This window comes from Chiloscyllium plagiosum, chromosome 10 (assembly GCF_004010195.1).
Source record: "Chiloscyllium plagiosum isolate BGI_BamShark_2017 chromosome 10, ASM401019v2, whole genome shotgun sequence".
NCBI lineage: Eukaryota > Metazoa > Chordata > Chondrichthyes > Orectolobiformes > Hemiscylliidae > Chiloscyllium > Chiloscyllium plagiosum.
The window spans coordinates 74,832,535-74,849,014 of record NC_057719.1 but is presented as its reverse complement, the minus strand read 5'-3'; the positions used below and the strand labels follow the sequence as shown (position 1 = coordinate 74,849,014).

The following is a 16,480-nucleotide window of genomic DNA, read 5'->3' as shown; positions in this document are numbered from 1 at the left end:
AGAGAAAAAAAAAACATTTAGTTAATTCAATGTACCAGTTTGGAGTACTTCACATTATACACTAACAGTTAATACCTGTGCGTCATTTCCAATATCGTACCCCAAGCTGATGAGGCAGGCTTTGAACTCCTCTGCTCCGAGGGTGCCAGAATGGTCCTGGGTTAGGCAATGCCACGAGGTACGCCATGCATGGTGATGGAGACAGCAGTTGTCGGGTGAGGGAAAGGATGGAGGGAGAAAAAGTGAATAGGTGGAAGGCATACATGCAAAGGGAAAAATGGGGGTCAAGGAAGGAGATCATGCAAGTGGAAAGAGGAAAACAAAGTGCACAAAATTAGATATCACAACGGTTCAAACTTCATGGTCCCAAACGATAAGGCTTCTTTTCCAGATTACTAGAAAGCTCATCTCTGCTGTCTTGACAGGGATCAAAACTAACGATTCATCCCCAGCTACTCACAAGAGGTCAAATGGTGATGAACTCACCAAGAGGTTAATGCTTTCCAGTTAACAGTTAGAAAGGAACCAACATATGCCAATAACTAACTGTTGATTTCCCGGGAAAATTCAAAGGCAAGATTTTCACTGTGTTTTCTCCAGACTTTGCCATTCTATGTCCTACATTAAATGAGCCAATGGCGAGGGAGCAGGTTTAAGAGTTACTCTGGTCATTGGGTTTGCTTCCTGCAGTGACCACAGAAGCTGCTGCTCGGGCTGAGGGGTGGTGCTGGTGAGGAAAGGGCAGAACGCAGCAGTTGGGGGTGGGGAGGTGGGGTAAGGGCGGGGGCGGGATGGAGAAGGTGACACACTTAACCAACCAGGTCTAACCTTTCTTCCCTCCTGGCTCATTCACTGCTGCTGAAGGTAAGGCCCATTATCCCATTTACTTATTGGTATTTGGGAAGATTAAGGCATTAATTTTCTTTTGAAAGAAAAGGCAGAGAAATAAAACTGAAAACTTCAAAGAGCTGTAAAGACATCTTGGATACCCCCACACTACACAACATCTTGTTTCTGCATGCTGGCAGTCTGATACAGAAAACTAGCATTCTCTGGACATTACATCAAAAACTGAACTCAAAACTGTAATTTGATTGTCATCCCATTTCCCTCTTGGAAGTATTTGTTAAAATTTGTTCCTGTCAAAATTTATCCTGCCAAATCCGTGAGATGAGATAGAAAGTTTGCTCTAGTATTCATAGGTATCATAAAACAAACAAGGTATCAATACAATTTTACAACAGAATTTAACAAAGCTGCACATCAGAGAGTGGATGCATCCTTTAATGCAGTGACAGTGCTCAGGGGTAAGGATATGCAGTGACAGCAGTGCAGTGACAGAGAGGCAAGTGCAGTCAGAGTTACAAAGTATACCATAATTAACTTCTCAAAACCCAATGTTCAATCAACATCAAAAATACATCATTATTTACTCTGTTGTCTAACAGCCATTCTACTTTCCCTCATAATTTGCAGTATTTAAACAGGCCTTACTGGCACTGTGACAATTGCATCACAATATTCAAGAAATCAAACATACCACATAGATACCAAATCATACTACTCCCAGTAATATATGAAGCAAATACAAATATCTCTCACAGGGTAAGCAGTTGTTATGTAATATCAGAGTTAAGAGCACTTCTAAGAAACAACTGTGCAGTGTAAAATGTATTATCCAAGTTTGACAAGGAGAAGAATTACATAACTGTTGTGGAATTGATTTTATTTTAGAAAATAATATACATTTCCTTATTTACGCTTCAGTCCATACACCACCAGCACAGATTCTCCCTGATATCGGTCAGGAGTAACATTGATCAATAATCCTAACCTGCAATTCCCCAGAGCACCAAATTAAGACGAGGGGACTCTGTGAATGCAGCAATGCAGTGCACTGCTGAACTGCACAATGAGGGTTTTAGCTTATGATCCATGATGCAGCAAGTGTTCAGATACCATTGGGACACTGGACAAGTTGAAAATCAAATAGGAACTTAATACTGACTGTGCAAAGGGTCTGATGCTGAGGGATCAGTGCAGCAAAGGTATAACCACAAAAAAATAGCATTGAACTACCTTCAACTTTTGTTCTTAATCTAACCAGAAGAGAAATTCAATTCTTTGAAGTTCCACTTTCCTGTCCACTTCTCCTATCTCTCCATTCCTTGAGACGTCAAAACTCTCTGCCTACCTCAGCCTTAGATGTGCTCATCATTGGGGCAGAAGATTCCTATCTGCAGTACACTGTGATTGAAGTAATTTCTCCTCATTGCAGTTCATAATGCTCAGCCCCTTCTCCTGAGACTGCGCCTCCACGTTTTAAGGTCTCTGGGCAGTTGAAGACAGTTTTGCGTCTTCACAAAATGCATACGTTGGGACTTGCCAGCTTTGTTATCTTCACCCCAGATACTATCAATTATTAAATCACACATTTCTAATGGACAAGATGGCACCCTGCAACAATTCAAAATCTGATAAAGTCCAATCAATCAGCCCCTTCCAACTCCATTTTGAGTTAGCCCCTAGCTCTTTACCTACCTCCCCTAAACCTTTGGTTTCCTTCTTTATTCATTAGTGGAGTCTGTCTCCAGCAAGGCCAGCATTTATTGCCCATCCCTAATTGCCCAGAGAGCAGTTAAGAGTCAACCATATTGCTGTGGATCTGGAGTCGCATGTAGGCCAGACCAGGTAAGGATGGCAGTTTCCATCCCTAAAGGGCATTAATGAACCAGATGGGCTTTTCTCAATTGATAACAGATTCCTGGTCACCATTAGAAATTTAACTCCAGATTGTTTTTAACTGAATTCAAATTTCACCATTTACCATGGTGGGATTCAAACCCGGCTCTCCAGAACATTATCTGGGTCTCTGGGTTAACACTCCAGCGGTAATACCACTAGGACATTGCCTCCCCCAAAAATACTGCATTGCCCTTAATAGGCTTTGTATGGAAATTAATCAATTGGAAAATATGGATGATTTGTTGAGGTGGTTAACAAATGAAAAGATACCATGGGTGATGGGGGACAAAATTATTTCAGTTGTGTGTAAGAGCACTTTTGGACATTAAAGAAAAGTCTAACCATCAGGGTTCAAGTCCCATCTGCCACAGACTCAGAGACGTTGGTTAAAAAGAATTTTCAAAATTGGAAGTATGAATGTCAAATACTGAGCATGAGTCATAGATATTTGACTGATGTGTCTGCACACAGGATGAAGCAGAGTTTGAAAAAGTAATTTATTACCAATCCACTCACATATACCCCCGCCTCCCCCACATTGTTTACTTTCTTTGTCCCATCTTCCTGATGCCATGGATGCCACCAATCTGCTTGTATCTCACTGGAATTGTCATTCTTCATTCATGTGCGAGCTTGAACACAGTGTTGACAGGCCATTCAATGGAGGAATATGAGGCAGAAGGTATGGGGGAGGAGAAGAAAACGGTGGGGGGGTGGGGGGAGGGGAGAGGGAGTAGGTGAGAGGAAGGAGTCTGGAGCGGTGTACGGCCCTGACTCCATGAAGAGTCAACGTGCAGTTTTCCACCGACTCAACAATAATTAGGGACCACGCTTTGGCCAATGCTTCTCTCTTCTTCAGCTGGCAACTGTTGAAAATTTCTCCGCTGTTGATGTCCTTTAATACCATGACAACAAGGAGTCAAGTCGCTGACCTGCCCGGTTCATGGGGCCTGTTATTTACTCACTGAGTCAACACAGAGTAGCAAGTAATAGAAGCAAAATATTGCAGATGGCAGAATTCTGAAACAAAGACAAAGTGCTGGAGAAACTCGACAGGTCTGTCAGCAGCCGTGGTGAGAGAAACAGAGTTAATATTTCAAATCAAGTGAGACTTTTCTCCACAACTGAGAGAGATTGGAGAGTGGTGTTTTTCACACTTTTGACAGAGGTGGAGGGCAACAGATGGTGTGGAAGCCTAGTGTGAAAGACAAAGGGGTTATTAATTGGGGATAAAAAGAGAAATAAAAATGTGAAACAAAAATGTGAAACAAGTATAAATTTAAAGTTGTGAAAGAAGCAAATGGGTTCTCTGAGAGCAAACTAAATGAGACACAAAGGACACAAACAATACAAGGTCGTGGGGTGGAGTGGAGAATTTAAGAAAAATGGAGGACAGACATCATGAAGTCAGGTTTTGAAGTTGTAGAATACAATATTGAGTCCTAGAGGCTGTCAAATGTCTAAGCAGAAAATGAGGTGTTGCTCCTGGAGCATGAATTGATGCCTCATTGAAAAATCTCAGCAGGCCCAGGTCAGTAGTGTAGCATGGGAACAAGAGGGTGTGTTGAAATGGAAAGTAAATTCTATTAAGATCGATGAGAAGGGACAAGTGAAGGAACGAACAAACAGTTTGAGAGCTGAAGATTATGGCATTCATCTGCGACTATTACCTTTAGTTTCTGTACGAAAATAAGCAGAACAAGGTTGAAAACTGATGTTTGCAATACTTGTAGGCAAATGGTTACTTTTCTAAAATGGGAACCTGCAGGAATGGGGGAGTCCCTACTGAACATTCCCAGACATACTCCATCAGATGTTATAGTTTCCTATCTCACCATCTAAAATGTTGGGGAGTAATGGCTCAGTAGTCATGGCAGCCACATAGACAGTTCAACAGTTGGCCATGCGTTATTTGGTTAGAAGTACAGCATCCACAACAATGAGGACAGGGAAAGCCTGGGGACCAAGGTGGGGGGGGGAGGAAAGAGAGGGGATTGAAGTCATGGTGATAAGATTGAGTGGCACAGGTCAGGGGCATACAGGGGAGCTACCTGGGTTACTTTACAGCTCCCTGCCTCCCCAGCTCAGGGCAAATTTGTTGGCGGCCATCTGTAAAATTATGCATCACATTCATGGTAAGGGATGATCCACATTCCATAGTCAAATAATTTGCCAATGCTGCTGTCCAGACTCTCACATGGAAAATGATCATTGGAGGTGCAACAATTGGTGCATACGGAAGTAGGCTAGAAGGGAGGATGGGAAAATACATCTCAGGCCTCAGCATGCTAAAGAAGGATGGGAAAAAACATCTCCGGCTTCAGCACGCTAAAGAAGGATGGGAAAATACATCTCAGGCCTCAGCACGCTTTAGTTTTAAATTTTTACTAGTTACTTTATCTATTATTAAACTTGAGCACTGCACAGTTTCCTTTGTTTCGGAGTTTGACAACTTGAAGTTCAGGTGCAGTTGGTGGCTTCATTGGGGATATGGTTGACATTTTGTGGCAAACATTCTATTTTGAATCGCATCCCCCATTTCCTGAAAGAAAATACTTCAACACAGCCAAGAAAACTGAATAAATCTCACTGCAAAACTCACACATCACCGGCAAGTCAAACCCGTCAGCTTACCCTGTCGAAGTGGTTAAAGGAGGCCCTGAACTCATTCATCTGCTCCTGACTGATGCCCTTTGCATCTCTGGTGAGGACTTGGTTCTCAATTTCATTGATTGTCCTGGCAATGGTGGTGAGCAGCTGTTCCCAGCCCACTCTGATATGCTGGAACAAAGGGAAGGAAGTCAATGAATTAAGCGCACTTGTCTAATGCATTCTCCTTGGCTTCACAGGCACTTCAATTTGTTCTTTCTAATGGCTATTCTCATAGTGACCCTGAGCAGATCTGTACCTGACAAGATTAAAAATAAGCTTGAGAAAGGAGCAAGCTTGAGAAAGCAGTCTGGTTCAGGTGCCACTGATGCTCTATCATCAGCTTTTCCCACATGCTAACACAGTGACAGAGAGAGCAAGGAAGTTCCTCACGCCTGGAGGTGAACTGAAAGCTAGAAAAAAAAAATGGATTTTTAACAGCTGCAAGACCAACTTTGCTTGTTTTGGAAATCAGATGACGAAATCTGTTAGAAAGTAAACTGTTCAATGATTATATTGACATGATTGCAAATTTCATTTCAAGAGTTAATAACACTTCAAAAGTTGGCACAACTTCCCTTAACAGTGGAGCAAACAATATTGCACTAATCAAAGCAGATGAAAGGAAAATTATTACTCCTAAACCTGCAAAAATGGTCATAATTAGACCGTCACTGTTGTACAAAACTTAGGTCGGGTGAGGAAGACTAGGATGAGAAAATGACCACAGCTCATTTTCCAAACTCACCACTGGTCATGCATTTAAAATACACTAGGGAAAATATTATAGTCACTTCTCAGGAAAATACCTATTAATATTCAAGCTTTGTTTAAAGAAAAACACAATTCAGCCATGGTTTTCAGGACTGTGTGGGGTGCCCAAAATTAAAGTTATGCTGCTCATCTCAAAGAAATATTGGTGAATCATTTTACAATATGCCTGACAACTTTTACTGAAAAAAGGCTTGAAGGTTTGAAGGAGAAAGCACAAAAATTTATTAAATAAAGACCCATTTAAAAAGACACAGGACACTCTAAAACAAATATGGTATCGTCAGATTAATCACAAGTCTCTGTGCTGTGAAGGTGCTGCATTATGAATGGTTACAGTTCCATAAATTCTACAGTTGTTAGGCACTTTACTTACACTAAAAATGCTGTAATTAAATGATTACTGGTCCTCATGTGTTGGTGTTTACAAAATGCTGTATTTTGAGAGTGAGGAATAGCTCACTGTATCTACGTTCCAGTCTGGAAACCATCCTCATTTGGAGATTGACGGGTTTCAGGTTGTGATTCTGAGACACACAATTCATATCTATGAACTGAATCAAGGTAAAAGCGTACAGGAATGAGAAAGAAAGGCCAAGAATGAAAACAAGATCACGGAGACAGCAGACCAGTTGAGACACAGAAATGTTAAACAGCTTTAAACAATGCCATCATTAAAGCAGCAGGAGCAGCTGCAGCAACACTGCAAGATGACTTCGGCAATTGACCTTTTAAGTGCAAACTACATGCATCTGCATTAAACAGGATGTACAGACAAGTGCAAACCAGAAAAGCACTGGGAGGAGAAGAGCTGTTTACCTCCATTGTGTAGTTGGTGTGCTTGTTGTCAAAGATTAGTGCCTCTTGGATGAGCTGATGATCTCCTTCAAGCTGATCGATCTTTGGTTTGTAGTTGACAATGCTTTTCTCATACTGTCGGAGGTGGTTCAGCTGATCCTCCAATGTGCCATGCATCTCAATGGAGATGCGACCAATCTCCTAGAAAAGTGAATGGACAGAGGCGATGGGATGAATATCTCTGCTGCCTTTTGTGGATACCAGCTGTACAACAGGTAGAACCACACCAAACTTGAAAATGCTTGAATAGTAAGAATACTTTTCTCAATCATACAATGTCTTCAATAAATGTAGGTGCATTTGTTACGTAACCTGATCAATTGAACAGCCAAGTTTTAGGAGTATGTAAAACTCCATGATAGAGAAAGCAACATTTAGCTCTGATCAAAACCACACCACAGACTTTTGAGTCTGCCAAATAATAAATAATCTAACCTGACACTTCACCGCAGTAATGAGGGATTCCTGCATTGTAGGAATGAGCATCTTTTATATGAGATGTCAAACCAAGAGCCAATCTCCCCTTGTTAGTGCATGTAAAACATTGAACTGCTCTATTGACTAAGAGCAGTGATGTTTTGTTCAGTATCCGGGTCAATGCCACTCTCTAAAACCCACACCACAAAAACAGACCATCTAGACATTAACTCATTACTTTTTCTGGAACCTCACAGTGTGGGTGCTTGCTGCTGCTTTCCCTACATTACACCAGTGGCTAGATTTCAAAGTGAGAACGTACAATACTGGCAGTCAAACACTTTGCCAAGTTCTGAGGTTGTGAAAGATTTCATATAAATTCAATTCCCTTGCTTTCTTTCAAATTGCTGTCACAGTGCCTAACGCTGTGTCTGTAACAGCACTATCACCGATAATACAGCTAAGTCAGTGCCTGTAACAGCACAGTCACCAATAATATAGTTAATGCAGTTCCTGTAACTGCATAGTCACTGATAACACAGCTAACGCAGTGCCTGTAACAGCAACGACACCAAGAATACAGCTAACACAGTGCCTGTAACAGCACTGTTGCAGATAATATAGTTAACGGAGTGCTTGTAACAGCACCCTCACCAAGAATACAGCTAACAGTGCCTGTAACAGCACCACTGATAATATAGCTAACACAGAGCCTGTAACAGCACCATCACCGATAAAACAGCTAACTCAGTGCCTGTAACAGCACCCTCACCAATTATGCAGTCTTGCAACCAGCTCCGTAATGTCGTTGAGATATTACCTCCATCTTAGTCTGAATCCAAGGACCAATAACATTGGCTTGTGTTGCAAATTGTTTCCGCAGTCTCTCATTGGATTGCTGACGAGCATTTTCCTCCATCAGAGCATGGTCCCTCTGAGGCACCAAGTGTCGAACCTGAAAACAAGGTATTATCATATAAATCACTCAACACTGCATCTATTCCTTTAAAAGGGACAAAAGCCCAAACAGGAGTAACTTTCTCCCTTTATATCTACAGGTATTTTACACTGGCTGGGATACCTGGTGGTACAACACTATTCTTTCACGTTGAATCCAGCTCAGAATAATTTTTAAAAATTATTATTCATTGAGGGAGGTGGGTGTTACTGGCTTGGCAAACATTTTTATTGTCCTTCCCAAATTGCCCTGGAGAAGGGAGGTAGTGAGCTGCCTTCTTGAACCACTGATGGATTGGTAAACCCACAGTGATATTCAGAAGAATTTGGCTCAGTGACTTGGAAGGGACCTTGAAGGTGCTGGTGTTTGCTTGCATCTGCTGCCCTTGTCCTTCTGGCAATAGAGGCTGCAAGTTTGAAAGGTGCCTTGAGGAGTTGTTACAGGGCATCTTGTAGATGGTGCACACCGCTGCCACTATGTATGTGTGAAGAAGAGACTTGATGTTGAAAATAGTGCATATGCTGCTAATCAAGTGGGCTGCACTGTCCATGATGATATCAAGTGTTGTTGGGACTGCAGTGACTCAGGTAAATGGGCCGTATTCAATCACACACCTGACTTGTAACTTGAAATTGGTGGACAGCCACTGGGGAGACAGGAAGCGAGTTCCTTACCACAGAATTCCTAACTTCCCCCAAAGCTAGTATTTTCATGGCTAGCCCAGTTCATTTTTGGTCAACAGTAACTCTCAGGATGTTAATAATGGGGGGAATTTCAGTGATGGGAAAGCCACTGAACATGTATCTGCTGTTCATCCCCATCTAGAGGTTGTGGATTTGAAAAGGTATTGTCGAAGAAGGAGCCTTAGTGAGTTCATAGAATCCATTTGGCCCAACATGCCCACACTGACCTTCTGAAGAGTACCTCACCCAGAACCATTCCCCTACTCTATTAGTCTAAATTTCCCCTGATTAATGCCTCTAGCCTGTACAACCCTGAACACATATGGGCAGTTTAGCATGGCCAATTCACCTAACCTGCACATCTTTGGACTGTGGGAGGAAACCAGAGCACCCGGAAGATAGTCAGACACACAGACAGTCGCCCAAGGCTGGAAAGGAACCCAGTTTCCCTGGCACTGTGAGGCAGCATTCTCGCTGTGTTTCCTGTGGATCATTTATGGAGGGAGCGGACGTTAAAATATTGGATTGGGTGGGGGGAGGTGGGGTAAGATGATGGTGGGCGGCAATCAAGCAGTCTGTTTTGTCCGAGATGATGTCCTTACCAGCAACTTAAATCCCATTCAAATAAATAGTGACAAGTTAATCGGAGGTGGAATACAGACTGGAAACTTTAGTACAGCGTGTTAGGGTCTTGGCTACTGGCTGTTTCATTTGGAGACATGCAATGCAGCAATCAGCTCCCTTTAGAAGATTACAAAAGAACAAAGGAATGCACACTCAGCTGGAAACAATCTCACCAACATTTTGTTTCCTCAGAGATTAAATTCCAAAAAGAAAAGTTTGACATAGAGCCAAAATTCAAATGAAAACCACACTGGGATACACACAGTGTCTTTTATTCCATATATGATGTATTATAACCATTTTCTGTTAAGAATTATTTCACCCACAGGTAGGAGAGATGGAAAGCCAAGATGTCTTGAATGACGATTTGGGGTTTGTATCAAAGCATAATTTGGAATAAAGCTGGACACACATGGCGACAAATCAAATTATGCAACAGGATCAATAGTTAAGGCCAACAAAAGCAGCTCCATTATGTGCTCAAATTATGATTGGGTGAGACACTGGATACTCAAATGTGGCTGTGAAAACTAGTCAGTTATTCAAGTACATGTTTGATTGTTCGAACTTGGTTATCGCTGAATGAAGAGAGTTTGTTGAAGCTTTTCATCTTGCAATCTTCAGGGCAATTCTCATTTTAAGGGGAAAAGATTTATGCTCTATGACAGAAGAATGCTCATTGTTCTTTGGCACATGGACTCAGTGGTACAGGCTTTGCCATGGAGAATGCTCCAGTTAGTGATGATTAACAGTTAACTGCCAGGCTTTGTTTAAATTCTAAACCAGGCAGGTTGGCTGACAGGCAAAGGGACTGCCTTGAGAAATAAGCCAGTAAATGGCTGCCACTTATTTTGTTGAGTTAACAGGTGCAGGGTGTGTGCATGTTCTTGGTCTGCAAAGAACAGGGTCCAGTGTGTGTAGCTTCCAGTACACACAAATGTGTCACACTGTAAGCCTTCATTGGTTGTCAGAGTAATTTTTTTGCACACTCAGTTTTATCTTTAAATATTGTACAGTTGCAGAATCTAAAATAATGTTTGACACTGTGTTGTGAGTTTACAAGTATAGTTGGGCCAGTACCTTGTCTGTTATTGACAGCCAAAAAATATTGTCAACTCAACAATTTAAGTGACAGTCACTCACTGACTCATTTTTCAGGGCAATTTCTTAACCTATTAGGGTCAACATACTTGGTTTAAGTTTAAACAAAGCCTAGAACTTAACTGTTAACCCATAATCACTGGTGCATTATCCATGGTTACAGCTAAACTAGAAACCACTTGCCAATTAATATGCATTCTCTTCTCAGTATCAATATTAATTTTCCCTTCAATTCATATTCTTATGAACTGTCTTGATGAGTACAAGACAGCAACACTTAAGTCACGTATTGGTGCAAAATGAACTTAGATAGTGAGTGACATCTCACTGATGGTTTTTTAAAACAAAACGCAGCTGCCCTTTTTGTTCTCCCCCCCCCCAACAGTACAACCAAAACATTTAGGAATTGTCCTCACCTTTTCCCATTTGTTGTTAATGTCTTGTGGGGCGATTGTTGTGTAAGGATTGGTACCGGCCATGTTGACGTGGTAGGTTTGGACTATCTTGGATACCTCGTTGTGAATGCCTAGGATAGCCTGCCGCTCGCGGTCTGCCTCGGGCAGGGTGGCTTTAAATTGCTCGTGAGCAGTTATCAATCCCTATAGGACAGAGTACAGGTGAGGAACAAAACATTAGTCACACAGAGTCCGGAATATCATGAAAATGCGCTATGTGGAATTCGTTTGGAATCTCAGTGTGACATATTAGCCTTCTAAAAAGGACATTGCACTGAAACAAAGACACTGACTCAAAACAAGTGCTCAAATGCATTTGTGTAACCACATTCCAGAGACCCCAACAAAGACAATGGCACACCTGGGGGGTGAGAACAGCTCCTGACTGTCTCATCAGGGTAGAGGATGGATCATTTAGGGATTAATTTGTTGAACATTAAATATTAACCACCTCAGCTTTCACGAGCGAGAGAAAGTTGGGCCAGACATCAGCTTTTGGAGTACACAACCAACTCAGATGTAATCTTTTGGTGGACGTTTTAATTTGGATTTTGACAGAAACTACAAAGTAATACTATTTATAATCTCTAAACCCGGTCTTTGAGACAGAAAAGCATATTTAGATTAGATTAAATTACAGTGTGGAAACAGGCCCTTTGGCCCAACAAGTCCACACCGACCCGTCGAAGCGCAACCCACCCATGCCCCTACATTTACCCCTTACCTAACACTACGGGCAATTTAGCATGGCCAATTCACCTGACCTGCACATCTTTGGACTGTGGGAGGAAACCGGAGCACCCGGAGGAAACCCACGCAGACATGGGGAGAACATGCAAACTCCACACAGTCAGTCACCTGAGGCGGGAATTGAACCCAGGTCTCTGGCGCTGTGAGGCAGCAGTGCTAACCACTGTGCCACCGTGCAGCCCCATCTATCAATCACTCTACAGCAGACAAAGCTTGGAGGGAAAGCCATTGGAGTTTGACAACAATAAGTGGGATAACCAGTACAGAACCAGTGGGTTTAACGTGAACTGGAGTTCTATTTTCAGATATGCGAGATCAATTTGGACCAGTTCTGACACTTCCAAGTTTTACTCTCAGGCACAACTTCAAACTGGTGAAACAGTGACTGTGGATATAATTCATAAATTTTCCTTTCTCTTAGTAAGTGTGCATTCTTAACTTGGCTGAGTTTAACCTTACATATTCTTAAGGTTATATGAATATTCTATAAGGCTGTACTTTTCCTCATGCATTAATATTTACTTATCCACGCTACTTAACTCTGTGATCTGCCTGTATTGCTCGCAAGACAAAGCTTTTCACTGTGCCTCAGTACATGTGACAATAAATTTAATTCAATTCAATTTGGGATTTGAGTATGTGCTTGCTAGTGAGAAGACAGACATACTTGTACATTTTTAACTTTTTTAATGTTTTACTGTGGGGTTTGGCACAACTAACCCTCATGTTGCTTCAGTCAAAATTACCTATCTGGCTTAGTTCTTCACTGTAGACAGACAAAGTACAAACTGAATTGGCAATATCCCTGTTCATCTGGTCATAACAATAGATTAATTATCATAAAATGGCTTTAGGAAAGGAATCACCTGTTTTCCCAGGGACTTGATCTGAACAGGAATCAATGGAAACTTATCACTTCGCCACCTCTGACATTATATTTGCTTACATATTTTGGACTCCACAGAGTCACACAGCACGGAAACAAACCCTTTGGTCCAATTCGTCAATGCTGACCAAGTTTCTCAAACTAAACTAGTCCCACTTGCCTGCATTTGGCCCATTTCCTTCTGAACCTTTCCTATTCATGTCCTTGTCTAAATGTCCTTTAAATGTTGTAACTGTACCAGCATCCACTACTTCCTCTGGCAGTTCATTCCACATAGGAACCGCCCTGTGTGCAAAAAACCTGCCCCTCAGGTCCCTTTTAAATCTTTCTCCTCTCGCCTTAAAATTATGCTCTCTAGTTTTGAACTCTCCAGCCCTAGTGAAAAGACCTTTGCTATTCACTTATCAATACTCTTTATGATTTTATAAACTTAGACATGGTCACCCGTCAACCTCCTATGCTGCAGTGAAAAAAATCTTTTCCAGTCTCTCCTTAAAATTCAAATCCTCCAGCCCCTGCAACATCTTGGTAAATCTTTTCTGCACCCTCTTCAATTTAATAATATCCCTCCTATAGCAGGGCAAGCAGAGCTGTACACAGTACTCCAAAAGTGATCTCACCAATTGCAGCATGATGTCCCAATTCCTAAACACATTGGTCTGAGCAACGAAGGCAAACGTGCTAAATACCTTCTTTATTCCCCTGTCTATCTGTGATGCAACTTTCAGTGAACTACGTGCCTGAACCCCTAGGTCTCTCTTTTCTACAACACTCCCCAGGGCCCTACCATTAACTGTGCAAGTCCTGCTCTTGCTGTTCTTCCCAAGATGCAACACACCACATTTACTAAATTGAATTCCACCTGCCACTCCTTGGTCCAGTTGATCAAGAACCCTTTCTAATTTTTGATAACCTTCATCACTGTCTATACAGATGTCAATATCAGACAGGAACCTCAAACCATGCAGCACATTTGGTAGCCCTCAGTAAACACACATTTATTTGGAGTATTCAGGGACCAGAACTTGGCAAATTCTTGCCTTCAGCTAGTAACAAAATTAAAACCTTCTACATCATCCATCAAATTTGAAACAATGTAAAATGTCATCTTACCCAGACTGGATACTTGAACTGACTATGCTACCGCGGCACCTCTCCAAGGCTAACTCAACACAGACATGAAAATATTAAAGAGTACAGTAAAGGGGGTAACTGAATCAACCAATGCAGTTATGATAAACTCATCACATTTGAATACCTAGCAACTCTAGTTAGAAAAAAGTTTAAAAATAATAAATTATAATTAAAGAAGATTAGCCATGGTAACTACAAAAGCATCAATTTATATCTGTATCATGGGCCAGAATGCTGATGAATAAACTAGCAGGACTCCTACTCCTCATCACTATGAAGTGATGCTTGGTGAAACATGTCTATGTTAGATGGCCAGGTGAACACAATATAGTCTTACCTTCCTATACAGCCCAGCTCCACCATGTCTGATGAGCCTGTATGCTCTCATTACTTATGTGTAACCTAAGCAACAGTGTAGCAATGGTACCAGAGAACTACTGAAGACTGTGTAACAATACCCAGTAAGAATAGATTGTTGCAGCATGTTATTGACTAATAACAGATATTAGTCAATAAGACATTATTTGAAATCGGAATTCACCCGTAGGGTAGTTAATATTTTAAATAAAGGCACTAATTACAGATTTTATTCAAATTTAAATTGTCCATCTCAAACTGACATTAAATTCTGAATGGGGAATTAAAATCAATTCTGCTAATAAAGATAGAGAGAACACTAGAGCTTTAGCCAAAGCTTTTAAATAGAAATCAACAGGGCATCTTACTGAGTGCATTCCAAATCGGTAAACAATAAGGGAGAGGGGAAGAGAGAGAGCTCAGATCCAGGTATAGGAGATACTTCTGGCTTTCTACCAATGAAATTAGATCATATATTATGTCATTGAGGTCAGGGTGAATATCTGAAGTTTTAAAGATATACAGCCTGGAGATGTTAATGTTGGACAGCATGGTGATGCTATGGCTTAAGAAGTAATTTTGTTCTTTTCTAAAATAAATAGAGGTTTTAAGACAGATGTGCTAGTAAACAGCTTGTGAGGCCTTGGGCTTTTTTTAATTAAAAAAAAAACTTAGAACAATAGAAGCAGCCTGAATGAGTGTGGCCAGCTGTCACAGACCAGGATTTCGAGATTTTTTTTAATTTTTAGATTCAGCAGAAGCTGGAGTTTTGAAGAAGTAGAAGGTATCTTTTCCCTCTATCAGTTACAACTAGAAGCTGAGACTTCTCTTCCTATTGCGGACCTTGCAGGTGAGAAGATCGGATTTCTGAATTTGCCTTCTTTCCCCAAGGGGTGTGTTTATGGGATGTTACTATATTAGGATGGTTATTTACTAATTGTTACTGCATCTATTATTCTGTTAAGCTTTCCAACAGAGTTGTTATTTTAAGTTCTTGTTTTGTTTTGCTGCATTTTAACTAGATCGTTGAATAAATGGGGTTTTGCTTATGTCCGGTGGTTTGCCCCATCGAATTGCATCTCAAACACAGCATATTACATTTGCCTTTAAAAGAAGAAAAAGTTAGGGTCATGACTACCTTCTTAAAACACGTTGAGGGGGTCTGGTCTGCTCCATAACACGGAAAACCTAATGAAATTAGATCATATCCTACATCCCCTGTAATTGTTTTCTGCTTCTGTGCAGATTACACGTGACATTGGCTCCCAGAACTGGAAGTGAACACACCAGCCAATCAGTGTCTGTGTGTGTGCATGTTGAGAGGCTGCGCAGCTTAGAGGGAATGTTGATCACATCGGAGTTTATTTAAAATCAACAATGGAGAAATTAACTGATGAGTCAAGACTCAAAGGTCAGGTAACAACCCACGATGGAAGGGAAGGGAATGGGAGACAAATCAGGAGGTGGTGATTGTTTGATACCCAACTTGAGTTATAAAAACATGGAGATTGTAGGCTAGAGACTGGAGAGAAATCAGGATTACCTGATGTTAAGAGCTCCTGGCAATACAATGACAGCTCGAGCAACGTTGGTAGTGAAAAAACAGAGAAGGGAAAGCAAAAAAGCAGGACTTTTGAGCATGCAGTTGGATGTATAGGAACAGTCGAAGAGGTGGGGGAAAAGGGGTGTGGGGGTGACAAAAGAGAGAGAGGGAGAGAAAAGAAACAAATTGTTCTACCATGAGTTGACACTTAAAAATGCTACAATATAACTGCCAAAAAACACTCTCCAGTGCATCCACAAGTGCTCACAGCACTTTCTCCAAACATTTACCCATTTGTCTATATTTCAACTGACTTGAGAAATTTTGGGGTAATAACTGGGTGTGCTCACAGCAGAGTTAGTGTCAGCACATCGGACTGCTAGTCCTTTTCAGGAATGCGAGAAAATACCTCAATGCTAAATGTGTGCACCCCTCTTCACACAAGAACATACAAACATATGACACAACATGCTTTCGTGAAAGAAATTACAACTACTTTTTGGAGCAAAAGCTGGCTTTGAAGTAATAGGGATAGAATGCAATTTAACA

General features: G+C 41.3%; 1 protein-coding gene across 2 annotated transcripts in view; it reads right to left on the bottom strand.

The window, feature by feature from the left end:
* Window positions 1-29: 29 nt before the first annotated feature.
* actn1 (actinin, alpha 1) overlaps window positions 30-16,480 on the bottom strand; it is a 120,402-nt gene continuing 103,951 nt past the window's right edge. Inside the window, exons 14-18 of one of the 2 annotated variants that reach the window (XM_043698110.1) lie at window positions 11,223-11,405; window positions 8,261-8,395; window positions 6,985-7,164; window positions 5,380-5,526; window positions 30-156 (exon numbers count right to left, since the gene is read on the bottom strand). In XM_043698110.1, the coding sequence (XP_043554045.1) occupies window positions 55-156; window positions 5,380-5,526; window positions 6,985-7,164; window positions 8,261-8,395; window positions 11,223-11,405 (747 nt within the window). In that variant the 3' untranslated portion in view covers window positions 30-54. The remainder of the gene's footprint in view (window positions 157-5,379; window positions 5,527-6,984; window positions 7,165-8,260; window positions 8,396-11,222; window positions 11,406-16,480) is intronic. The other variant, XM_043698111.1, reaches the window with a different exon arrangement.